The sequence below is a fragment of the Corvus moneduloides genome, chromosome Z, assembly GCF_009650955.1.
Source record: "Corvus moneduloides isolate bCorMon1 chromosome Z, bCorMon1.pri, whole genome shotgun sequence".
Lineage (NCBI taxonomy): Eukaryota > Metazoa > Chordata > Aves > Passeriformes > Corvidae > Corvus > Corvus moneduloides.
In genome coordinates this window covers 49,898,103-49,924,017 of record NC_045511.1, presented here as the reverse complement: position 1 = coordinate 49,924,017, position 25,915 = coordinate 49,898,103, and the positions used below count along the sequence as shown (strand labels likewise).

Here is a 25,915-nt window from a genome sequence, read left to right as displayed (position 1 = left end):
AATCCTTTTAGCTGTCATATTAGTGACACTGAAAAGTGACGTGGGGGTAATTTCTCTGCTCTAATACTAAGGGGCCTACCTACCATTAGTTTCCTTTCAGATTGTCTACCCAGTCCTATATGAAGACAACATAGTTTCTTATTAGGAAGTTCCAGACATGGTGTTTTGGCAGTGATGTGGATTAGCTCCTAGAATCCCTTTACAAAAACCAAACCAAACAAAAATTATGTCCTCAGTCTGTTTGAATTGCAATATTGTGAGGAAATTAATCTCTTTGATAATGAAGTATTTGTTCTGTAAAGCTTTGTAACTAAAACAACCAGAATCAAGAGGTAAGAGGTGGCATGTGCACATTGACAGTGATCTATTGAAGCCAGTCAATTTCAAAGATCTGTTGTCATGCCATATCTAAACTGAAGAAATGCGAATCAGCTCTTGCATGTAATAGTTAGCTACATCTGTTCTGTATACTTCTTGCTCACTTTTTATGGAGTTGATAGTCCAACTTACTTGAATCTGAGCAGATTTATTTCACTTCCTGTCCTGTAATAATTTTAAACTGAGGAGAAATTACAAAGTCTGGTCATTTAAATATACTTACTCTCAATTAGGTCTGCCTTGAAAAACTGCATGACATTCAGTTGGCTCTTGTAATATCAAGACTTTATGAATCGGAGTTTGAAGTGTCTAGTACTTACAAATCTGTACTGCAGAAGAGAGTTCTGGGAAGTGTGTCTACTGGAAAAGAGAGCTCAGGAAACATACACTGTGACCCCTTTCTGCGAAGTATGGCATACTGGATTTTGGAAGATTATAGCAAGGCTCTTGACACTTTAATTAAACATTCTGTTGAAGATGAAGGAGGTAAGAATACAAGTATTTGGCCTGTTCAGTTGGTTTTAACTACATGTTCGTTTCAGCCACCATTTCTTAAAGTGTCATCTGAACAAAACCACACAGTTCCTCACCATTGTTAGTAATTAGCTTGCTGCAGCAATGCATGTGGACTTTAATCGCAAATATAGTGACTGTATTGTTATTATCCTGTATCCAATGAATACATACTTTGTCCTTTAAGCATGTGAATATCAGGATAATGGAATGACCCTGTAGTAATGCAGCTGTTTTTCCAGAAGCGATTTAAAGAGACAAAGTAACTTCTTAATTAATTTTACTTCATCACAGCCTAAAACAAAATTCTGATTGTCCAGTTACATAGGAGAGTCTGAAAGACATGGTGTTTTGTAGCTTTTAATCCTTGGTAAAAACAGTTGACTACAATAATAAACTCCCAACAGAAAGATTTTGAAGCTTCTTATGGAACAAGGAGGCCTATGTGCATCCTGACAGCATGTGAGTCTTCTAGAGCAGTTAATTTCTATGTTCATTTGCTGGCTTTGTAGGCCTTCTAAGAATCAGTTGTATTGTTTCCTGAAGGTAGTGTTTTCACTGAAGTTAAATGCTTCAAGTTCTTGGTGGTTAGCTGGTTTCAGTCCTGGCTGCTGAGAGAAATTGGAAGGGAATAAATGAAGGCTCAAATACTTAACACTGGGTAACTAATTTGTGAAACTGATTTCACTAGAAGTTACGTGCCTCAGGATGATTTTGAGCAAATGAGGAATATAATGTTTGGTTGTTTCTATCTTGGTCCCATCTTTCTGTGTAAAATAATTTTAAAGTGATTCTGTGATTCTGTGTAATTCTTCTGTGGTCAGTTCATTGTCTTGTTTGTGGTGTCTTGCTTTATTTTCTTACCTAGAAGGTGCTTTTTGATGTACCTCTCTCTGTTAACTGTCATCAGTTGTGCCACAACTCCTGACAGAGGAGAGAGTAGGGGTTTATTTCTGCTATCCTGAACCCTTTGAAAGCTGTGTGAATCATCCTGTGCTGATGCTTCTCTCTCTTCAGGGTTTTTCTTCTTGTGGACATGAAAATAAAATGACTAGGTGTTGCACTGTTGTGTAATTCATTTATTTGTATGTAATACTGCCACTATTATGTATAAATGTTATGGTTTTCCTAGTTCTATTGTAAGTTGCATTTCTTTAAAGATGTAGACAAAAAAAATATACCAATCTAAACTTTCTAAAATGGACTTTAAGTAAAAAATTTGTAAGATATAACACCTTTTTGTCATTCAGAGATGGATGATGGAGACTTCAGAAATCTAAAATGAACCGAAAAGTAGTCTTGTTTGGCTGCAGTAAAACCGGGCTGACTACAAGGAAAAGAAATAGCAGCTGTTTTAATTTAAAAAGTCTTGCCTGCTGCCCCACCCTGGTTCTTTTTAGTAGGTTTGGCAATGTTCTCCCCGCTGAAATATTCAAATGATAAAGGTGCAAAGAAGGGTACAGTGAAGTAAACAGTAGAATGGATGTATGAAGTAGACAATAGAATTGATATTAAGACGTAAAAGCCTTCTGATGAACTTAGGACTTTGCAAATCGGTTATTTCATATGGAGTGGTAGATTTTCCTTATGCTGCCATATCTTTTCAGATGGAGATGGCTCATCAAGTTGCAACCCTGCAGTGTTTAACTTCTATAACTACTTAAGAACACATCCTCTCTTGCTGAGACGTCATTTTGGCTCTTCTGATACATCTTCCACACACATTTGCCTTACAGTAGAAAACGGATTAGCTGACAAAATCAACCTAGGTGAAAGACGGCTGTTTTTCACCACTGCATATGCTCATCTAAAATCTGGTTGTCCTATGTTAGCCTTAGAAGTGTTATCAAAGATGCCCAAAGTTGTCAAGAGGTCAAAGTCATTCAGTAAATCCCCTAGTTTAATGGATACTGGTAAAGATTTCTCACCATACTCTCCATTTAAAGAGTTTGAAACAAAAGATCAAGCTTCCAGTATTGATTGGTCACAGCCGGTATTCAATGGTCTAGGTTCATCTTCAGATTGTTCATCAGAAAAGCATTCAAGTTCCACTCTTTCCTTTGATTGGAGCCAGCCAAGTGCTCTATTCCAAGATGAACAATTTCAACTACAGTCAGACAGTGATGAAAATGATGAGAGTGAAGATTCTTCCCTGGTAATGAAAGAGCTAAAACCTCTGAAGAAAACTGAAAAACTACATGAGACAAGTTCTAGCTACACAGAATCTTTTAGTGTAGTTGATTACAAAGATATTCTAAGTCCATCAGAAGATATCCTTTCAGCACAGCTGAAGTTTAGAGCATGCCTCAAAATCCTTACTGTGGAGCTTCGTACACTGTCCACTGGCTATGAAGTAGATGGTGGAAAGTTGCGGTATCAGCTTTATCAGTGGCTTGAGAGAGAAGTGGTAGCTCTTCAGAAGACCTGTGATTATGGTGTTGAAGAAGAAGAGATACAGCCAGGAATTCGAGGGATGCCAGAAGAAGCTACATTACATGAAAACACTGAAGACTTTGCTGACCAACAAAAAACTATGCTACAGAAAGAAGACTTTCAGAAAAGACGTCAATGGCTTTTGAAATACCAGTCACTCCTAAGAATGTTCCTTAGTTACTGTATACTTCATGGCTCGCATGGTGGAGGCTTGGCATCTGTCAGAATGGAATTAATTCTGCTGTTGCAGGAATCTCAGCAGGTATGTGGGGGAGCTTAGGTTGTGTTTTCTCTGCTTCAGGTTCGTAGATTCATTTGAAGTGTTTTGTAATATTTTTTAAGTTTTCCTGCTATAGCAAACACCTGTTTAGTAATAAATCTACATCTGTTTTTAACAGGTTATGTTTTTTGTAGATTGTTTATTTTTGTTGTTGATTTTTAGAATACTTTTCCCTCTTTCAATAATTCTTATGTTCCCTTAAAGAATATATACTGTTGCTGTCTCTGTGTGTTTCTTGCTTGTTTTTAGGAGCAGTCAGTACAGATACCTTCCAGCCCTCCACCAGAGCAAAGCTCCATACCTCTCCTATTTGCTTGCACAGCTAGTGCCAAAACAGTGGTGGCTAATCCATTGCTACATCTTGGCAATTTAACTCATGATATATTACATGCTATAATAAACCTTGATTCGCCACCTCATCCAGATACTCAGAACAGCAAGGTATGTATTTTTTTACAGTTGTTTTGTTGTTGTTATTATCTGGTTTGCTGAAGTCACAAATTTTTTTCTGACAGCATGAAAACTTTGTGCTGTGCCTGTCTGTGACAAATAATAAAACCATGAACGATAAACATTTTCTGTAGTACTTGTCTTGAGCTGTCCACTGATCATTACTCATTGTTGAGGTGTTGAGCATCTGGTTCAACAAGCTGTTGTAGATTGGCCTCTCTCAGAAATGGATATTTGTCCAAGAGGACATTATTGTGGAAAACATGTTATACTACATCATCAGCATCATATCTGTCTTTATGACAATATGATCATTACTTCTGTTATGTTAATGGCAAATTCTGCATTTCATTCTTAGACCTAAGTAAAATTAAATGTTGAGGTATAAAAACTGGTTGTCAGCAAAGTTCAGTAAACCCAGACTTTTTTGTGAAATAGTAGTTTTTAAAAATAATTTCTGTAAGATTTCTCCTGTATTTAACCTTTGACTGGAAATAAAACTTAGTCTTTCCTAAAGTTTTGTATTTGTTAGGTCCCAAATCATGTCTGCTTTTACTAAGGATTTCTGGAGAACACTAAAAGATGGCTTAGTTCCTAGTTAGCTTTGTTTTAGAGGTAGCAAAAAATAAATATAATAAACTGTTTTTGTTTTAAGGGAACCTTTATGATCAACAGATTCTCTAGCTTTTACCTAAGTGTGTTTTGGGATACCTTAGGAGAAAAGTATCGCTGTGTTAAAAGTAGTGATCAGTGTGATACTGAGTAAATTGAGTATGTGTCCAAGAGCTGCACAAGAATTGGTCAAAAAGTAAGCTGCATTATAGTTCTCATTCTGAAATTAAGTCTTTGTATTCTGAGCCAGCAAACTGCCACTGTCTTAGGGTGTAATTCTTAGGACTGTTTTATACAGGCTTAATATGTTGCTGTTCATTAGCTGAAAACATTTCAGATAGAGCTGATCTGTGATTGTGTTGGTAGGGTGAGTTTTCCCCCATCCTTTTAATTGCAAAGTGAACTGATTTGTCTGATATAAATTCTGAAGAGAAAAGTGGCTTTGTAAGAGAAGTACTTATACCTTCCATGTCCAGTGCTTGTTACAAATCCCTATGCAGAGTGAAAGGCTGTGATACTAACCACAGGTTACTTTGGGTGTAATATGTTCTGTAAAACTTTGTCTTACAGATATATGTCATGCATACCTTAGCAGCATCGCTCTCTGCTTGCATCTACCAATGTCTCTGTGATGGCCACAGCTACAGGTAAAGTCTATGCAAAGTGATTTTTAGACAGCTGTCTCATTGTAGTTGTGATAATAGGTAGGGCACCAGAAGGCAGTATTGACACTTGCCTACCTGTAGAAAGTGCTATCACTTGAATAGTTGTATGTAGGTTTCGGGCGGGTTCAGTCGGAGACGGAGAGATCTCTATAGGCAGGTCTTGGGACACAGTCGGTTTATTGTAAAGGGCGTGGGTATTGGGGCACTGCTCAGAGCTGCCAGACTCAGCTCTGAGCAGGCCCAAGAGAGCAAGAGAGTGAACGGGTGAGAGGGAGAGTGTAAGAGCAAGAGTAAGAGCAAGAGTAGAAGTGGAAGAGAGGAAAGGAATGTAAGAGAGAATGGAAGTGAGAGTGTCTGAAGTCCTGGTTACAATACAATAAATCATCTTCTGTACTGAATATTCTAATTGTCACTAACCAATCTAATACAAGATACAAATCCTATCGCATTTACATACAGCCTATAAGAGTTCTTATATTACCATAGAGTGTTACATCTTAACTTCTAAAAACTACTCTTTGGACCCCTTCTGCTGAGCTAGTAGGGTCTGCTCTGACCCTTGGACCTGTTTGCAAGCAGAGGGTATTGTTCCATCAAGAGGGGATTACTTCAGTGGCCATACCATTGTTTTCTAGTTGTTCAGTAACTAAGACCTGGTATTTCAAAAGTGGCTTTCATTTCGATGTTGCCTGTAGTTTTCATATTCCCAAAATCTTTTGTCAGGCAATCATATTTACAAGGTTTTCCTGTTTCATCTTCCCCAACAGTTGTAACCATAACTTTTTAAAATAAAAATGATTTCCTGCTTTTCTGTTTCACAGCTCATTTCACGCAAATCAGTTCACTGGGACAGTGTATCAGACAGTCCTGTTAACTCAGCATCATTCTTTAAGAGCAACAAGCTTAGAAGAAACAGTGACTCCCAACACATCACCTGCTCAGTGGCCAGGTATCTGGACTTGATTTGTTTCTTTCCTCTTAAAGAAAACTGAGTTATCTGTACGAGCATGTGGGTGTGCTCTGAACTTTCTAGTAGTATTTGCAATAGCTGTGTGGTGAAATTGAGTTCTTTGATTAAAATGTTGGGGGTTTTTTTTCAGATCCTCTTAAGTTAGTGCTTCTGATTATTCACTAAGTCAAGTTTGTTTATATTGCTTTCTTTAGCCAAAAACTGTTACTGCTGGATCTAGTAGGGAGCAACTAAACAGGAAGTAGGATAAAGTCATGTCCTGTGCTCTACTTGATCCTCCTGGAGCACCAGTATAGTACGTCCTTACTGCTAAGAAGGACTGGGAAGGCTGTCTTAGTTTGTACTTCAACTAAGAATTATTTTACTTTTCAGACAACTTTTGAACTAACTTGAAACTATTAAAAATAAGACATTAATAATAAGTCATGTTTTTTTGTAGCTCTAAAATTCATGTCAGATTTCAGGTAATATTAAAGTGTGCTGAAAATCTATGCTGGTGAAACTACACTAGGGGGCTAGTTATCAACTAGAGGGAGTGTTATCAATGTGATATATCTAGGTATGAGCTTCATTTTACAGCACTAACTTCAATGTAAGCGTAGCCAAGAAATATGCTTACTTATTATGAGATTTGTTCTTTAAATCAGAAAATTTACCTTTAAAAATCTTCTTGGAGAGCCACAACCAGTCTTTGTGTTTCATACTATGCCATTTTTTCTTTTCTGCCAAACATTGTCACTGTATCTAGAGGTTTTAGAGAGAAACCAGATTGTCATCTGTTTTATTTTTATTTAATTAATCACAGAGTTAAATTTCTGATTAATGGGTCAAGGAATTGTTAGCAGTTGTTCTTATGAGTAACATGACCTTGAACTGATTTTTCTATTTTTTAATGGATTCACATGCTGTATGTGCAAATTGGAGAGCATGACAAAAAGCAGAATTCTTTGGCCACCGCTATTTGCACTTTCACTTGTGTGCACAAAGTGTCACAGTTGAAGCCACATCTGAAACCACACCATTTTGTGGGAGCATAAAAACACTACACGATGTTTAGTACTTGGGTGAAAGAACACTTGCCAGACAATGTAGCCCAAGTTGATGCTCATGGCTTTTGGTTGGTTTTACTACTGTAAAGTGGGAAGATAGAATTTCAATTTATGGGATTATAATGTAGTTATAATAGTAGAATAATTGTTATACATTTCTTTAACCATTAGTCCAAAATGTGAAGCTAAAAAATGAATGAATTGTTAAAAATAAAGAGCACGCCTCCTTCTCCTGGAGTTTTCAACTTAGATTTCCATGTCTAGAACTTAGAATTTTTCTACACTAGAAACTACTAAGTAACAGAGATTGCCAGACAAAATACCCATGATAATTTGGAGTATGTTTACACACACATATGTGCTTTCTTAAAGAATATGTTTGTTTTATATATATAGGAATGACAGCTCTAATACGTCTCTTGAATTCTGCTGGTGAGGAAGTCCAGCCAGGTCTCACAGTTCTACTTTGTGAAATTCTGACTGCAGTCTATCTCAGTCTGTTCATCCATGGCCTCGCAACACATTCTAGCAACAAGCTGTATAGAATTATGGCTCATCCACTTAACAACAAAATGTGGTCTGCTATCTTTGGAGGAGGAGCTCATACACCCAGCAAAGGACAACAGCAATTAAAGACAAAAACTGGTCAGTTCTCTTGTTTTATGTATATTTGTCTTCTGGGTTTTTTAAGAAAATTATGTGACTGCTGAAAGCTTTTTTACTTTAAGTAGTTTGTGTTCAATAAGAATTTGGTATGGTTTTGGATTGGCATAGAAAAACAAGGATCTTAAATTATTGATGTAGATACTGTGTAGAAGAGAATAGTGAAGCGGAAGTGAATGCTACTGAAATAAGGTTTCCAAGTAGCACAGCTGCTCTAATATGAGGGAATTAAGTTGATCTTAGAGAGTTTCCAATACTATTACAGCCTAGTTTTTTATGTTTATTTTAAAGCTTTCCAGTTCTCTCGTAACTGGAATATATTCCCATTTTATGAATACAGTATGTTTTCTCTCTTTGACAGGTAGGCACTTCCCAATGCCTAGCCCACATCAGGTAGTAGTGTTCTCCATGGAATGCGTGGGGTTTTCCAAATCCCTTACCTCCTTCAGTACTCATAGTCCTACCAAACCTTCAGGCAAGATCCTAGATTTAGTACTAGGCCTCTACATGCAGTTTGCTATGTGTGGTTTTTTTTTGCATATGCAGAAAGACAGAAAAACTTCTGTTTGCAAGCCATGACATCAAAATTTAAAGTAAAATTTTGTAATTAAAGAAGCACATGAATTGGGCACTTTTAAAAAAGAAAATTGCTAGTGCTGTCATATTCTTACAGCTCTTCATTTGAAATCAATATTAAATATATAATTACTTTAACCATGGTTTGAAAAGATCAGAAGTGTTTCATATCTTTGGAGAGCTGCTTGTTTTGCTTTTTGAATATAAGCATTATTATGCATGTGGATTTCTAAGTGTTCATTCCAGACATTACAAACGAAAGGTGTCTTGTTGATACTCAAATTTGATATTCTAAGAACCCTTTAAAAAAGCAAACAACCTTCAAGTTTCAAATTCAGGTAATGATAAATTATCCTCAGGTCCAGAATGAATTCCTGTAATGGTTTTATTTTGGTACAGTTACATGCTTTTTAATTTAGTTGGACTTCTATAAAACCAAGTGCAAAAATGCTACCATTAACCAAGTTTTTTAAAGGAAGATTTTGTAAAGATAAATTTACTTAAACTGTGATGAATTTCTAAATCACATCTGAATATATATGTAGAGAGATAAAATGTAACTTTATATATTTAAAAAAAATTTTATTATTTATATTAGATATATGTTGCATATCAAAATGTCTTACCTTGCATTCAAGGAAAACTGTAAATGCGGCTTGTTTAAGTATCTTCATCAAACTTTTAGGAAAGTGTTTTCGGAGTAGAGATCTTTAACCAAGAGTGAGCTCTTATGCTAGATCTGATTAGCTTTTTCTGTGGTACTGAATAAAGATTTCTCTTTATGAGTCTGGTAAGGTAAATATGTTTGCTGTTACAGAATTGTCAGAAGCCATAACTGGCTTTTGTTGGCAATTCTGCTAACTAGGTGTTGGTAACTGTGTACTAAGCTGTGTTAATGATTTACCACTGATTTAAAATTATGAGTATTTTTACAAAGAAGTGTATTCTGAAATGTATGCTAAATATAGCCTGTCTGTTGCATGTTTTTCTTAAGAAGGAGTGCTGGCATTCTGATCACAGGTTTAATAAAACTGTTGCTGGAAGAATCCAGAAGCTCAAACTAAAAATTTAAGGACAGAAGGGACATCTTTAAATACTGGTTTGTAGGGCTAATCACTAGAAAGGGGCCTAGAGGGGTGGTGGAGTCTCTGTCTTAGCAGTTACTCAAAAACTTGAACACACTAGGCCATCAATTAAGTCAGCCCTGTTCTGAGCAAGGGGTTGGACCAGGTGTCTTTCAACCTATGTAATTCTGGGATTCAGTGGGTTATTATTTGTTTTAATGTGTGTTTATGCAAAGCAAATTTGGGGGAAAGGTATTTCTCCAACATCTTTTCTCTGTCACACTGAAAAAAAATGGTGGGTGAAGAGAGAAAACCCCCAGACTTCCAAAGAAGCAGAGGGATTAGGATTAAAATCAGCTGTATTTTTTGTGCCTTTGCTGTTTCTGACACCAGAAACAAATACTGAGAAGTGACTGAAATGCTTGTTCAAGTCAACTATGCCATATTCTTCCATAATATTATTTAGATCTTTTCTATAGCTTACCGTTTTGTTATGCTTAACTAGACTCTTTTCCCTTATATGTACTTTTATATCTTTGTGAAATGTTTGCACTCTCAAACGGAGATCAAAAGCTAAAAGTTCTGAACACTTATATTTCTAATGCAGTAAGGCTATACATGTCTTCTCTTTCTTGCCTCCCCTCCAATCTTTTAGTACATACCTGAATATGGATGTTGATCTCCAAATTTGAAACTTATTTTAAGAGATCATAACACTATGTACAGCATTGGTCAATAAAGTTATGTTATTTCCCTTTCTGCTCTTTGCTTTAGTTGACTTGAGCACATAGTAGCTTTGAGTATAAAATTTCACTTAAATAAATATGGTCTTTCTCTTAGACTCAAACTGTGAAAACGGAACCAAAAACCAGTACCTGGTAGTCTTATAAATTCCTAACCTCTATTAGGAATTAAGTTTTTTATGAAAAATCGGTTTTATTGCCTCTGTCACATAAAGATCAGACAAAACATAGCAGTTTGAATGCTTTTCAGAGCACTATACTTTTCAGTCATGTTACTTGTTTTTGCAGTTGCAGCAAATGATTTTGGCAAACAGAACTAGCACGTGATGGTTTTTTTTCCAAGAGGCAATTATCATCTGAAAAAGAACCTTGTTTTTGATTACAGTAGATTTTTTCAGAATAATATTTACCATATTTCTCTTGAAAACTACCTTAGAAAACTGTTTTGTAATTTAAGTCTATATAGAGATGGTAAGTTCTCTATCATCCAGAAGGTTCTTAAGGAAGAATTTGACCTTTAACAGTTAGAAATCCATAGATTCATTTCATATATTCAGTTATTCCATGCTGCAAGAGCAAATAAAGGGAAGTTGAAAGAAATACGCATTTTAGCTCTTCCTGGGAGGGTGGAAGGGGGGTAACCGATCTTTTGATTATCACTGCATGTCTTAGAACCTGGCAGAAATTAAAGGATTTTCCTTGTCTGAAACAGCCCAATATTCTTGGGAAATAACATAAATTTTTTATTTGTCTTATAAGTAAAATGGGAGAAAAGATAAACGCTTCAAAAAAAAAAAAAAAAACAAAAAAACCAAAACCAAACCAAAAAACTAAAAGAGTTTTAACTAGAAATATATGAGAAATCTGAAAGGCCATGTAGTTGGTAATTTGAAATCCCAATCCCAAATGACAGTCAGAATTTTAATTAATTTTTTAATGTATTTCTTTTCTTTTACAATGTATAGAAAGATATTTATATTAGTAGTGTGTTTTTCAAACCACTTAGGTGGTTTTACTTTCATTTGCCTTAAATACTGAATTTTTTTACAATGGCTAGCCTGCAGTATTCTTAAAAATACAAAGAGTGATCCAACAGAAAGGAATAAGGTAGTTTTTAAAAGTGAAACACTTTTTTTGAATTCTGCTTAGAAAAACGACCTGCAGGCATATACTTGCTCATTTCTGTATCATGCAACACTTGTTCCTTATTTCATGCCTAGTGAATTTCTTTTTTTTTAAGCAGTTGCTAAAAATTAGCTAAAAATTCATAGTGATGCATGTGCATGCTCTTTCTTAACTGATAAGCTTTAAATAATGAAATGAAAATGTTTTGTACTGCAGTTATTGTGGTTTTGACTTTTAGAACAGGTAAGTGGATTTCAAATACTATCCCAACACATAGTGTTATGATATTCCGGTTTCAAGATGAAAGATATCTTCATCCTTTATTAGATTCCATATATAAATTATTTTGTAGCTATTGTGGTTTAACTCCAGCCGTCAGCGAAGCCCCAGGCAGCCGCTAACTCATTCCCCCACTGGCGGAACCATGTAGAAAATGGGAAGGGTAAAAGATAGAGAAAATTCATGTGTTGAGATCAAGACAGTTTAATAGCAAAACAAAAGTTGTGCATGCAAATAAAGCAAAACAAGGAATTAATTGACTGCTTCCCAGTGGCAGGGAGGTGTTCAGCCATCTCCAGGAGAGCAGGCCCCATCATGTGCAGTGGTGACTTGGGAAGACAAACACAATCTCTCCAAATGTCCTCCACCCTCATCCTACTTCCCCCCACTTTATGTACTGACTATGATGTCACATGGTCTGTAATGTCCCTTTGGTCAGTTGGGGTCACCTGTCCCAGCTCTGTCTCCTCCCAGCCTCCCATGCACCCCCAACTCCCTCACCAGTGTGGAATACAAACAGCAGAAAAGGCCTTGGCTCTGTGTAAGCCCTGCTCAGCAAAACAAAAACATCTCTGTGTTATCAGCCCTGTGTTCAGCACAAATCCAAAACACAGCCCCTGTATTAGCCACTGTGAAGAAAGTTAACTCTACCCCAGCCACAACCAGCACAGTAGTTCAGCTGCTTGTGATGATAATGTTCGTCTTCATATGGGGTCAAAAATCTTTCTGAATCTTGGAATAACATGTTTATTCCTGGTCCAGAAATGATCAGAAATAATGGATAAATTCCATCAACTAGTGTGAGTACAGATAATTTGTCCATTTGAAGAAAACAAAACATGATGAGGTATAAAAAACCTGGAAATTTTTTTTAATGCTATGTATTTAAATCTTACATGGCTCAGAGTTAAAAATCTTACAGTTAGCTCAGTATGTGTTGTGAGCAAATAAGTCTTATATATGGAAATACCTGTTTGTAAATTACCACTTTTTCTCTTGTTCAGAGTGTTAGACCTTCTGTTTTCAAGTGGTTGGAATACCCATAACAGTTTTGAAGGACAGTCCTATCAGGCACCTACCAAGACTCAGAAAGTTTCCTGTGGATAAAACATTAAAAGAATAAGGGTATAGGAAATACTTCTTTGGGGTAGTGTACTCCAGGATTACATAGGTGTGCTGACTCTTCTTTTGCCATCCCCCAGCATTATGTACAGAAGGTAATTTTGGAAGCTGCACTGGTTGGTAGTTTTGTTGGCCCTTGGTAGCAGAAGGGAATAGGAAAGTTAAAACAATAATAAAAAACAACACATTGCATTTGTGATGTTAATATTAGTTCATCCTTGCAACTAGTCTGGCCCAACATGTTGGTGGTTGAACTCAGTGGCAGGGATATCTGTTCATCAGGTGAGCTCTTTAAGCCTACAGAATTGCTTTCTTGCCTCCTACCTATTACTGCTGTTCGATCATAAGGCAACCCATACTCCCCTCTGCTTAAGAAAACTGACTCAGTTAAATAGGTGTTTGAAGTTCTGTGGACTCCAAAACAAAGTTCAAAATATCAACTTCCTTTTTATCTTCATATTTTATCTTTCTTTGTTTTACCTAAGTCTTGAACCCACTCCTTCACTGTAGAAACTGATCTCTGGACATTACATGTATCTATTTGAAAACTGAATAAAAAAACCTAAAAACAGCCCCCAACTGAATAAGAACAAAAAAACCCAAACACAGCCCCCAACCTTTTACAATCAAGTAGGAAATTGATTCAAGTCCATTTTGTCTGTTATGAAAGATGGCCAAGAAATCTCCAAATACATTGTCTTTTCTCCCTTGTCACTTTCACTTCTGATGTGTTTGGAGAGTCAGAACACTAGCTTACTTAAGTTTAGGGACAGTGACAATTGGTATCATTCTTCCTCTACTAATAGGAAGGCTGTATTGGAATATGATCCTAACAAGATCCAAAATTACTTCAGGATATCAGGTGATACAACTGTGTTCAGGTATTCGTGAAAGGTTGGATAAACTATTTCCTTGAGTACTATAGTAATCAAGACTGTAAATAAAATCTTCCATTGACACTTAGTTGGAAGAAAGTCAATGTTGAGGCAAGTGAGGGGACCTCTCTATTCCTAGGATTTAGGGTGTTACTGCAAATAGTTAGTCTGTTCCTGTTTAATAAGGTGTATATTAGATTGTGTTAGTTAAAATGTGATCTTTTATATTTGCTGGAGAAATGTATTGTCAGGGCGTAGTGATTTAGCAGAATTGTACCCTTTAGAAAAAGTACAGATCTCCACTAGAGGGAGACATGGAGTTAAAAGTTGGAGTAGGCATGGCAAGCTTACATATTTGCAATACTCTGAAAAACAAGACTCCAGGCTTGTCTTAAAAGCAATTATAATCAATATTCAGTAATTATTATTAATTAAGTTTTGCAAGATTATTGTTTGTGTAATAATATTCACCTTTGTAAGAAGAGAGCTTCTAATGCCGTTATGGATGTATTATTTGTGCAGGGAGTTTTTACATTCTGGAGTTCTAGTTGCACATTAGTTTTATGCATTTGAGGATTAACATTCTCTATGTTTAATTGTTACAGGAATGCTAAGATAAAATTCTGAAATGTAATAATGAATGTAATGATGAAAATTTTTACTTTTTATTATTAATCACTTTATTAAGAGCAATCAGGAGGTAAAGCAGATGGTTTAAAGCAACGTACTGTATTTTCTTCTCCCATAGATGATGGAGAGAAACAGCAAAAACCTTACAGGCTTTCATCAAAAACCTCTCCAAAAGAGAGTTCTCAGTTGCCTGCATTGCCATTGGTAGACCAACAATCATCACCTTACAAAGAAAGATTTATCCCTCCTGAACTTAGCATCTGGGATTATTTCATTGCAAAGGTAATTTTTTGCTGTTTGAACAATTAGGTGTTTTCTGTCACTTTTGGATTGATAGTTTTTCTCTTCTTAGTCATTATTCTAAGTATTGATAGGATCTGCATATTTTTATTGCTCAAGTTTAGCTTTTTCTAAAATGCTGCCTACTCATATTTTTGAAACAGCTTCCTTGAAAACTGTTGTTATTCAATTAATTTGTTTTCAGATAATGGTATGAACGAATTGTGTTGGTTTTTATAAATGCAGAGTACAAATGTGTAGATAAAGATGGGTCAGCTATTTAGGGGAACAAGGAAATGTGAGAAGCATTTTATCAGCTTTTTCAACTGGATGAAACACATGTTGCATACCTACTGGAAATCAAATTATGTTGCCTTGTTAAGTCCGTTGTGTCAGATCTTTCTTTGTAGAAAGTTACATACTTCTGTTGAATTGTCTGCACATTTCTATATCAAATGTTACCTACATAAGCAAAATAAATTAGGTAAGCATATTTTAGGAACAAGGACAAAAAAGAAATTGAAAATACTGAATAGTACATTGAAGCACTGATAATGGGCTGATTGTAAATATTGAGCACTGTTGGGAGAGGATAGGATTTCTCTGAGCTCTTGGAAGAACTGAAGAGAGAACACCCTGATGGTTTTGGCTTGTGTCTGACAAGCCTGTGTGTCCCCGGTCTGGTTTGATATATCTGGCATGAAAATATAATAAGAATTGGAAAACATTAGCATTTTAATTTTCAGCATTAGAATTTTCAGTAATGTAAAAAATAGTTAAGCTGTTAAAGTATGTATTGTTTATGGATAATTACCCTTTTCATGAGGTACAAGCTCCAAATGTTTCTAAACTGAGTCAGATGATATGTCTGCTTTTTATACAAAGCATTAAGCATTATAATGATTCAATTTTTAGAAGGTAATTTAGAATGAGATGTTGACTAGAAGACACTTACGGAATATTGTTTAAATTTTTAGCCCTTTCTTTCATCACAAAGTAGAGTGGAATATGATTCAGAAGAGAGTCAGGAAAGTGATGAAGATGATGAAGACATTGATGGAGATATGTTTGGATCAAATTCACATAATCAAGAGCATTCTAATTCAAATTCTTACAGGTAAATGACTCTTTAGAATGCAAGATATTCTGCCACGTCTAGACTTGCATTTCTGGTTTTTTATTTTTGAGATAATATACCAGTTACTGGATATTTCAGTGTGTTATCTAGACATAGTAGGTAATGTTTCACAGTAATCATTTTATTCATTTTATTAGTATGTGTTATAGTGACTTGAATTCATATAATAGTACTTATAATATTCTAAAATATGGTTTGTAGTTTTCAGTAGTTTATAATGAGGATTTGAAGCTCTAAATTTAAAACCTAATATTGAATAAGTGAGAAAATTATTTTCCTATTAGTAGATGACTTACTAGTGCTTTCTTGTTAGTTGGTCACTGATGAGATTGGCAATGGTTCAGCTGGTACTTCACAATTTGAAGATTTTCTACCCTTTGGCTGGACATGATCTTTCAGGTAATAAGCAGCAGAGTTGTCTCTTCATACCTAATTAGCACTTTTAAAATCAGTGATGTGTTGAATAATATATATATGTTGTAGCTTTTAGTCCAAAAGGTCTTAGTTTTTCAGTGATATGGGAATAAATGTTCTGATACTGTTCATCATACAGGTATATTTATGAGATGACATGGTGGGTGGATAAGATGAATGGGTGAAAGAGGATGCTCAGTAGTTAGCAGAGGTCTCTGCATACTTATGTTTTCTTTGCTTGTTAGTCATGTAGGAATGTTTGCAATATTTATTTCCTCATGGAAACACTATTATTTTTTTGTAATTGAAATAACATCATTCTTACTCCTTGTTTCATGGAATCATAGAATGGTTTGGTTTTGGAAGAGACCTTTAAAGATCATCTAGGTTTAACCCTGCCCACCACATTGTAGGCAGGGACATCTTTCACTAGATGGTGTTGCTCAAAGTCTCATCTGACATGACCTCCCACGTCTGAAGCATCCACAACTTCTCTGGCAACTGGTTCTAGTGTCTCACTGCCCTCATCATAAAAAATGTCTTTCTTTTGTCTGATCTAAATCTGCTCACTTGGTGTGAAGCCATTACTCCTTGCCTTATCACTACAGGCCTTGGTAAAAAGTCTCTTTGTGTCTTTCCTGTAAGTCTACTTTAAATATTGAAAGGCTGCTATATTATGTCCCTGGATCTTTCTCCAGTCCAGGATGAACAACCCCAACACTCTTAGCCTGTCTCCATAGGAGAGGTGTTTCAGTCCTCTGACCTATTTTTGTGGCCCTTCTTTGGATCCCCTCCACAGGTCCCTGTCATTCCTATAGTGGGGGCCCCATACCTGGATGTGGTGCCGCAGGTAGAGTGTCACAAGAACAGATTAGAGGGGCCAAATTCCCTCCTTTGCCCTACTGGCCACCCTTCTTTTAATGCAGCCCAGTATGCAAAATTGGTCATGCCCAGTTTTTCATCCACTGGTATCCCTAAGTCCTTTTCCACAGGGCTGCTCTCAGTGTATTCACCACTCAGTTTTTGTACTGGTGATTGCCCTGACACAGGTGTACTTGTCCTTGTTGCAGCTTGTGAGGGTCACATGGGCCCACTCCTCAGGCCTGCCAAGGTCCCTGTGGGTGGCATCCCTTCCCTCCAGCAAACCAACTGCACCTCTCACCTTGGTGCTCTCTGCCAGCTACCTGTGGGTGCCCTCACTACCACTGCCTGTGTCATTGTCACAGAGATGGAGCAGTACCAATCCTAACATGCATCGCTGAAGGTTGCCACTTTTTACTGATTTCCATTTGGACATTGAACCACTGAATGTAGCTCTTTGGGTGAGGTCATTCAACCAGTTCCTTAGCTGTCAAACAGTCCACCTTTTTCCTCCAGTTGAGAAGTAAATATGTGTGAGACATAGTCAGAGGCCTTACAGAAGTTAAAAGTGGAGGACATCATTTGCTTTTCCCTTGCCCTCCAGTGCAGTCAGTTCACAACAGAATGCCATGAGTAGATGACTTGCGCACAATTTGCCCTTTATGAAGCTGTGCCAGCTTTCTCTTATCACCTGCCTGTCATCCATATGCCTTGACAGCTTCCAGGAGGATCTGTTTCATGATGATCTGTTCCATGATATAATTTCTCCAATGTCAGCATTGGAGAAATCTATTTGTTTTTTTAGCAATGAAAGCACAAAGCAGTTCATCCTTTTATACTTGCAAATAGCAACTTAAGGTTTGAATAAAGCTTAACTTGTGGAGATATTAAAAATAAACTTCAGCCTTCACCTGCTGGAATTATCTTCATCAAGGTTATAATGGAAAGGGGAAGGGTTTTACTGTTGTTTACTTGTCTTTCTAGAGCTTCCAGTTAGCTCCCCGATATGCCATGCAGTTTTGAAAACTTTACAGCGCTGGGAACAAGTTCTTCTCCGACGTCTTGAGCTGTATGGGGGTCCACCTCAACATTATATTTCAGTTCATGCTTCTGAAGATGCTCTCGCTGCTGGTCCTGCATTGCTTCGCCACAAAACTTTACTCGAGCCTACGAACACTCCTTTCAGGTGAGTCTAATTCCTCTAAACACTGACTGTAATATCTTTGATATAAATCAAGCATTAGGTTGTTAGTGCACATGATAGATTGCAACTTCAATAACTATGTGAAATATGGAGGGTACATGTCATATTTCATGCATCTCTGGTCAAAAGCAAGAGCAGAAAAAACATACCACAGTTTCTAATTTTTTAAAATTCTTTTACTTAAGCTTAACATACAGATTTTGAGTGTCTCTGGAAAAAGTATGCTTGACAACAAAATAAAGAATAAAAAATTTGCCTTGAGAGATAATTATGGTTAAGTCACAGTGAATTAAATAACTGCCCCACCTTTAGAGGTAATAAAATTACTTCACATTCTTATCAGTATTGTTACCTAAAATCAGAGAAGTACTTATTATTTATATTTGTATAGTTGTGACTTACCATAATTGCATGTTCAGCCAGAAGAGTGTGCTCAGTCTCTTAAAGTGTCATTTTAAAAATAGATTTCTGCCTTTTTAATCTTACTGTTACTTGTGGCTTTCAGAGTAGAGACAGTCTAGTTTTTTACTGTAAAATGTTTCATCATGGTCACACTTTCAGTAACGAGTTGATTAAAAGGGACCATCTTAACACATATCTGCTGTCTGGTGTTATTTTTAAATTATGATTTAAAGCAATTCAGAGTTTGATGGATTTTGGCTTGTCATAAGCAGCTATATTTATAATTTTTGCTTGAGTGTGCCATTTCTAGGGATAAGCATAAGCATTTGAATTCTGGTCTTATTCTACAATCCTTTCAATTTTGTTCCCGAAAAATCATGGATGTTTCAGAGAGGTTACACAGCTGATGATGTGTTCCTAGCAGGAAGTGTTAGTCATTCATAGGCCATGTGAAAGGATCACTTGTGAGGACTAAACAGAAATGATTCATTTTGTAAAGAATGAGCTGGACTAATAAATAATCTGTGTGTTGCTCTTACCATTGTGTAATCTCTTGAAGAGATTTTTCTCAGTTGTCCCAGGATAGAACAAGAAGATGCTACATACTCTTTTTCTTCTTCCGTTTGCACCTCCTCTCACGTGTAGGTTTTTCAGGAAGAGAGTATTAAACTGCTTTCAGATAGGCCTTGTATACTGTCTCTAGCTCTGTAGTTTTGCTTCAGCATTTCTTCTGACTATAGTTTGATTAGAATATAAAATACTGCACTCTTGTAATACATATGAGCGTGATGTAAATGTTTATTCAACTTTGTTCTGTAGATCTAGCAGTCATGTGGCACTGTCTGTGAAGAGGCTCTGGCAGTACTTGGTCAAACAGGAAGAAGTCCAGGAAACTTTCATCAGAAATATTTTCACAAAGAAGCGATGCCTAAATGAGGTTGGTATGGTATATAAAATGCAGAAAATATTGCAGGTCAATCTGTCAACTTTACTTTGGTTATTTGGCTGGCTTGTTTACTTCTGGTGCTTGAGTGGTTAATGTACTTGTCTATGACTCCAAATCTGCAGTATTTCATACAAAAAATACTTGTCCATTGTTTCATAGAATACAAAAATAATCAGACTTTGACTGTAAAATGACAACAATGTTGCTACAGTCAGTCTCTCCTTTAAGATCAGTATAAAAGCTGCCTCAGAAGAATGACAAAATGGAACATTTCAAAGATTAAAACCAATAACCTAAGGAGCTGCCAAAGTTGTGAAAGTTTTAGTTTGTCCCTACCATAGTCATCCTGGCTTTTATCCACTGCTTCCATAACAATCATGTTATGATTCAATTTTAATAAGAAAAATGCTCATACAGCAGTTACTATTTCTGTCCCTGATTATTTGTCCCAGTGTCTAGCTGGATTCCAGTTCCAAATGCAGTTAAATGTTTTTAGGTTCTGTAAGAGCTTTTGGATTTTTTTCTGCTTTTTTAGTTGGGTTTTTTTTGGTGTTTCTTTTTTTGTTTTTTGTTTTTTTTTTTTTTTTACTTACCCCTACTCCTAATTTTGAAAGAATTGCTGGTATTACAGAAAAACTGTGGAGTAGCAGAAATGGAGGAGAAAGAAGCAGATGTGAACAAATTAAACGTGCAGGAGAAAGAATATTCATGACTAGTAAAGCCATGGCAGCAGACAGTTGTGCATGACCTAGTTTTGTCCTGTCACAACTAGAATATTATTAGCTTGTTTGAGTAATGCTGGCTAATTGTGTTCACTACAGAGTGCAGTTAAAAGGAAAATTGTTCCTTTTTGCCTTTAAAAGTGCACCATTTTTGATCATATCTTAACATTAACACGCTGCTATGCTGTATGAACAGGTATTTTGGAAAATCTTAGATGTTCCTTATATGTTTCAAGGTAGGCTCATTTACAGCCTTACACAGCATAGGTGTGTTGGCTTTATTTTCTATCTTGTTGCTGGTAAAATGTCAGTGTAGATTGCTTATTTTTCAAGAAATTTGACTTTTGCAATGGACAAGCTGGTGTAACAGTACAGAATAGGTAAATCGGTGTATTCTGTACTGAAAACAGAGTTTGGAAGTTGTTAATTATTCTTACTTTGTAAAATATGTGCATGTGTGTGCAAACATGCTGTTGTGTTTCAGTTGTCCTGTGTTGGGGTAAACAACAACAAATTAAGGATTTCCTTGATACTGCACGTGTTATGTCTTATCTTTATGCTTTGTTCTGTGGTTGTTCTTTCCTTGGTGAAGCCATTAGAGGAGCACAATGAAACCATGAAAAATTCTGCAGTGGAGGAGCCCGTCATCAGTAAGGTACACAGTAGTAATCCTCAAATTTATTAGACTGTACATCGTTATGAATTTTTTTTTCTAAATGGTGCTGATCTCACTTAAAAAGTCTTTGCTCATGTAGTAAACAAACTTAAAAATTAAAAAAATGCAAGGGATTGAGTTAAACTGGTCTTGTTATAGATTATCTGAAACTTAATTACCTTAGGTGGATTAAGCAACCAGGTACAAACAATATGTATTACCAAATTCTTTAGCTTGGCCAAGTGAAGAGCTGAAGTTGAGATTTGCCCAAGTGACAAAAATTTGGCAGTAGTATGGTATTCAGTACATACAGAGCCTTTGATCAGTATGAGATGTCTACCATAGTTGCTTATGAATGAGGGTGGCTAACTGCACTTAGAGCAGTCAGTTAGCATGATAGAGTTTGCTACTGAAAACTTTCACTGACTGAGCCTTACTTTAAAGATGGTGACACATCAACCCATGTAACAGTATTTTAGCAACTGTCTTGAAGGATTGGTATGACATACTAAAAAAATAGAGTACTATGCCTAGAAATTCAAATGAATACCATATTCTTTAAGCTTTCTTTTACAAAACTTGTGTGAAGACAGAAATGTGAACCCTATGGTGTCCTTGGACTACTTTGTTAATATTAATTATGTGATAAAGCAATATTAGCAAGTAGGTCATTGGAACTAACTGGGGAAAAAAAAAAAATTAATTTCCTGCGGGTTTGTTCATCACCACACGTAAATCATGGTTTTGTATTTGTTTGCCACTGCAGTTTTATGCAGTGTTATATACATAAAATCAGTGAAGCAACAATTTTGTCTTGACATTAAAAAAGATATTCTACTTCTTGGTCTGTAACAGCTATTTTTTTCAGATTTTGAAAAAGATCATTTGCAGTTCTCTGACAGAAGAATCTTACTGTTTTCTTTTAAAGCACAGAAAATTAAGAATTTGAGGATATGAGGCTGGAAATAGTTCTGAAATAATTATTTGGGTTTTTTAAAAAAAAAAATTTAAATACTACATTTGTGATTCAGGTTTGAATTCACAGGTCACCATTAATTTGGCAGTGTTACTGTTTTTACTGTAAAATAATTTTGGAACTGCAACAGTCTGGGTCTGTAACTAATCAATTTAGTACTTGCAGTGCTGATCTCTTTAATTTTGAAAAAGACTGCTACAGTGCTGGTAAAGCGTAGAGTTTTGTTGTGTGCTGGCATGTACCTGGATGCATTTCTAAAATACAAAATGGGAGGCAACATTCAAATCCAACAGTATACCACATTGAGGAAAAAAAAAAAAGAGTATGTGTTAGCAAAAGGTTTATGGTTCTGGAATGTGCAGGATTCCAGATTTATTTAATTGTAATAATTGTGAATAGATGCACTGACAAAGTTCAAATTCTCCTGTTACATTTTCCTGTTCAGGAGCTTGCCTGCACATTCTTTTAGACTATCTCATCAGTTTCAGTGGGAAAAGGTGTTTGCTAAGAGCAATCAAAGTCTTAGCAAACTTTCTTGAGAGCAAAACATCAAGATTCAAAATTTCAATCAACAGTGTGTTGCGTGTAGCCTTGCTGGTTTTCAGCATCCCTGAAAAACCTGAGAATGAACACAGTACTGTGTCTTCTGTGACAAATTACACTTTTTCTCTTGCTGTGGTAATCTTAACATGGCAATGGGAAGCTGTATTGTTACACAAAACAGGTTTACTGTAATTGTTACAGGCTATGTTTGCTGAGTTTTCTTAGAATTAAAATTAAGGAAAAAGAAAAATTTCACACAAAACACTGTTTGGTCTCTGTACTTCCAGTAAAAAGTGGTGTTACACGGAAGTTTGCATTTAACTGTGCTTTGCTTCTTAAATACAGATAGAAACAGATTTGGGATACCCAGGTGGCAAGGCAAGAATAATCCATAAAGAGTCTGATATCATCACTGCTTTTGCAGTCAATAAGGTGAGAGTATAAAGGAGGTAGAATAATCTAATTGTCGTGTACTTCCACCTGATACACAGTCCCGTTGTGACTGGGTGAGATAGGCTTTGCCAGCCATCCTGCTGTTTTTAGCAGCTACAACTTTTAGTGGTCCCATCTCTAAAGCACTTCAAAATTACCTTTTCATAAACTTCTACTACAAATTGTCATCTTTTTGCTATTGTGTAATGGATTGATGGAAGGGAGGGTGGCTTCTACTTTTTCTTTAGGCTTGTGTGTAGGAGTATTTGTCCTTTTTTATCAAAGAGGAAATAATCTTTCCTTCTCTGTTCAGCCATGTTCTGTTCAGCCTTCAGAGCTGGAGGAGGGGAGCCTGATTGCAAGCCATGTAGTATAGTTACCTGTTGCTTATCCTCTGAGAAAAGCGAGGAGATACTTGAGCTGCTTGAGAGGTATAAGATGCAAATAGTGTGTGATACTATCCCAGATGCAAATAAGTTTTAAAAGGAAGATGTCAAGTATAAAGTTACATAGATTTGTAGATGTAAATGTTTGGGGTTTGTAAATTAAGTGTGTATTTTTATGAGCAACAGTGCCGTAACCAGAAAAAAAATAAAATAAATGAATTTTTGAGGTTTCCTTTTGCATCTGTCTTTCTGCATGTTATTTTTTTCAGGCAAATCGGAACTGCATTGCAATAGCATCAAGTCATGATATTCAAGAATTGGATGTTTCTGCAATTTTAGCTACGCAGATCTATACCTGGGTTGATGATGATACAGAAATAGAAAATAAAGGGTATATATTCTTTGTTTGCAGTATCACACTTGACTGTACATAAATCAGAGTACCAAACATGGTATTTAGTGTTGCTGTTCGGAATCTTAATTCAAAATGTTTCTTTCATTTATAGGGCTGATGATTTCCTAGTTATACATGCTCGTGATGATCTGGTAAATGTTCAGGGAACCACTCCTTATACTCATAGTAATCCTGGCACACCTATCAATATGCCTTGGCTTGGTAGTACACAAACTGGCAGGGGTGCATCTGTGGTAAGTCACTTGTCAAAGGTTAGCTTTATGTATTCTGTCTACTTCTCTCCTTTTGTCTGTTCAGTCTTGCTTGTTATATTTTACAATTAACATACAACTAAATATAGCATTTCTGTGTAATCAAGGCAAGCTGGATTTTTTTATAACAATTCACTTAATAGGTTAAAATGCTGTGCAGAATTTAAGGCACACCAACTAAACAAGAAAAACTTTCAATCAAACCATATATGCTTTTCCTTACTTAATGCATCATTTAAAAGCAAAGAATCAGCATTTGGGTAAGAAGTTGCCCTATAATTTCTTCTTTAATGACTTGAAGCCAAATGGTTTATCTAAAAAGCATATATTCAGTAGGTTTCAGAATATAAATTCTTAAGGATAGGGTAGAAATATCTATATGAGATGTTGTGGTAGCTTTTATTTTAAGCATAATCTTCAGCTTCATTCTGAGTTTTAGAAAGAGATCTTGTGTCTGGAATGAAGCTTGGCCCTGAGCAGAAAGCTATTAGGTTAGATTTAATTCAGATCTAATTATAATTGTAGTCTGGCCATTGACATTCTTATCTTAGTTCCTGTGGAGCACAGATGCAGATCTGTTGATTAGCTGGCTGGGAGATGCTTATTTGGAGACACTTAAGTGAGCTGCAATGGTCATACAAGACACCAGCATCTCTCAGTCTTTCTGCACATGTAGTGCAGAAAGAGGAGTGTTCCTGTAACCAAATGCATTAAGTCTTGTGACTTGGCTGCACTTGCTGTCATTTAACAGTTCAAAGCAAGTCCATAACTGGTGGCAGAATGAAATAACCGTATGTTAATTAATATTGTAGTTGGCTTTTGAAAGTAGCTGATGAATAGGTGGAATAAATAAGGAATAAGCAGTATAAGAATGGTAACGTTTTCCACTTATGGAAGTGGGTATTGTGCCAGTACCTACGCCTCGGCCTTCACTTTGGGAACCAGTGATCCTAGGTGCCAGTGTTACAGCTCTGCTATCCCAATCAGGTCACTTCTACAAGTATTCTTTGAATGCGTTTGCCACTTTCTCCTCTCGCTTCCATTTTTTAAATATATATATATGTACATAAAGAATTTTTGTGTTTGTGTATTTGTCAACATTAAATAATTGCTAATTATTGCATATAATTGCATATAATTAATGTAAATGGTACTTACATGACCTTCTATTTTGCATGCAGTAAAACTTTCTTCCTAAATATATTTGGCTATGCTTGTCTGGAATGCATTTGCTGTTAAGCTTTGGACCTAAATTTTGTCTGGCATACTGTTTGACTGTGGCAGAGAACCAACCACAGCACAGAACGGCACCTGCCCACTAGGGAGGAAAGACAGAGGTACCTAATGAAGGACGAAGTAAATGAAGGAAGAAATAGGGACTCTTGGGAGGAAATAGTGTTGCTGTAGAAAAACTCAAAGCTGGAAAAAAGGCAGCTTCACTAAGACCTTTGTTTTGCTATTATTTGCTATTTTGTTCCTTCAGATCCTTGGTGTCACCTTTGCTTTTCCATATTGTGCAGACCATTTAGCTGTTCTGTACCATTACTGGCTTTTCAGTCTCATCTTTGCTTCACTTTCATCAACAAGGGACACTCAGGCAGTTAACATTTTATTAGCTGTAAGGTTTTTCTGTCACTCTTCACTGTTTTCTGTCACACAGTTCATGCAAGGTAAGTAAGGAGGGTCACCACCAGAGACTTCAGCCCAGTTTGTTTACACAGTTCTTACAGGAGGTGTTTGTAAGAGAGTACTGAAGGAAATAGTGTGTACCTACAGCTTTGAAACTCAGGCAGTGTTACCAACAGCTTGTTGTACAAGTCAGTGTGACTGACACCAATATTTACCAGTTTAGTGGTGGGGTGGA

At 36.3% G+C, this 25,915-nt stretch overlaps 1 protein-coding gene across 5 annotated transcripts in view; it reads left to right on the top strand.

Annotated features, from left to right (window-relative positions):
- Positions 1-25,915, top strand: part of DMXL1 (Dmx like 1) — a 78,502-nt gene that overhangs the window by 42,472 nt on the left and 10,115 nt on the right. For 2 of the 5 annotated variants that reach the window (XM_032095111.1, XM_032095110.1), the window contains exons 23-38: positions 612-864; positions 2,499-3,586; positions 3,854-4,045; positions 5,237-5,313; positions 6,153-6,280; positions 7,747-7,995; positions 8,375-8,488; positions 14,546-14,709; positions 15,684-15,823; positions 16,158-16,243; positions 18,104-18,305; positions 19,545-19,662; positions 20,986-21,048; positions 22,913-22,999; positions 23,655-23,776; positions 23,892-24,033. In XM_032095111.1, coding sequence (XP_031951002.1) covers positions 612-864; positions 2,499-3,586; positions 3,854-4,045; positions 5,237-5,313; positions 6,153-6,280; positions 7,747-7,995; positions 8,375-8,488; positions 14,546-14,709; positions 15,684-15,823; positions 16,158-16,243; positions 18,104-18,305; positions 19,545-19,662; positions 20,986-21,048; positions 22,913-22,999; positions 23,655-23,776; positions 23,892-24,033 — 3,225 coding nt within the window. Of the gene's footprint in view, positions 1-611; positions 865-2,498; positions 3,587-3,853; positions 4,046-5,236; positions 5,314-6,152; positions 6,281-7,746; positions 7,996-8,374; positions 8,489-14,545; positions 14,710-15,683; positions 15,824-16,157; positions 16,244-18,103; positions 18,306-19,544; positions 19,663-20,985; positions 21,049-22,912; positions 23,000-23,654; positions 23,777-23,891; positions 24,034-25,915 lie in introns of those variants that run through there. The other 3 variants (XM_032095112.1, XM_032095113.1, XM_032095114.1) reach the window with 2 other exon arrangements.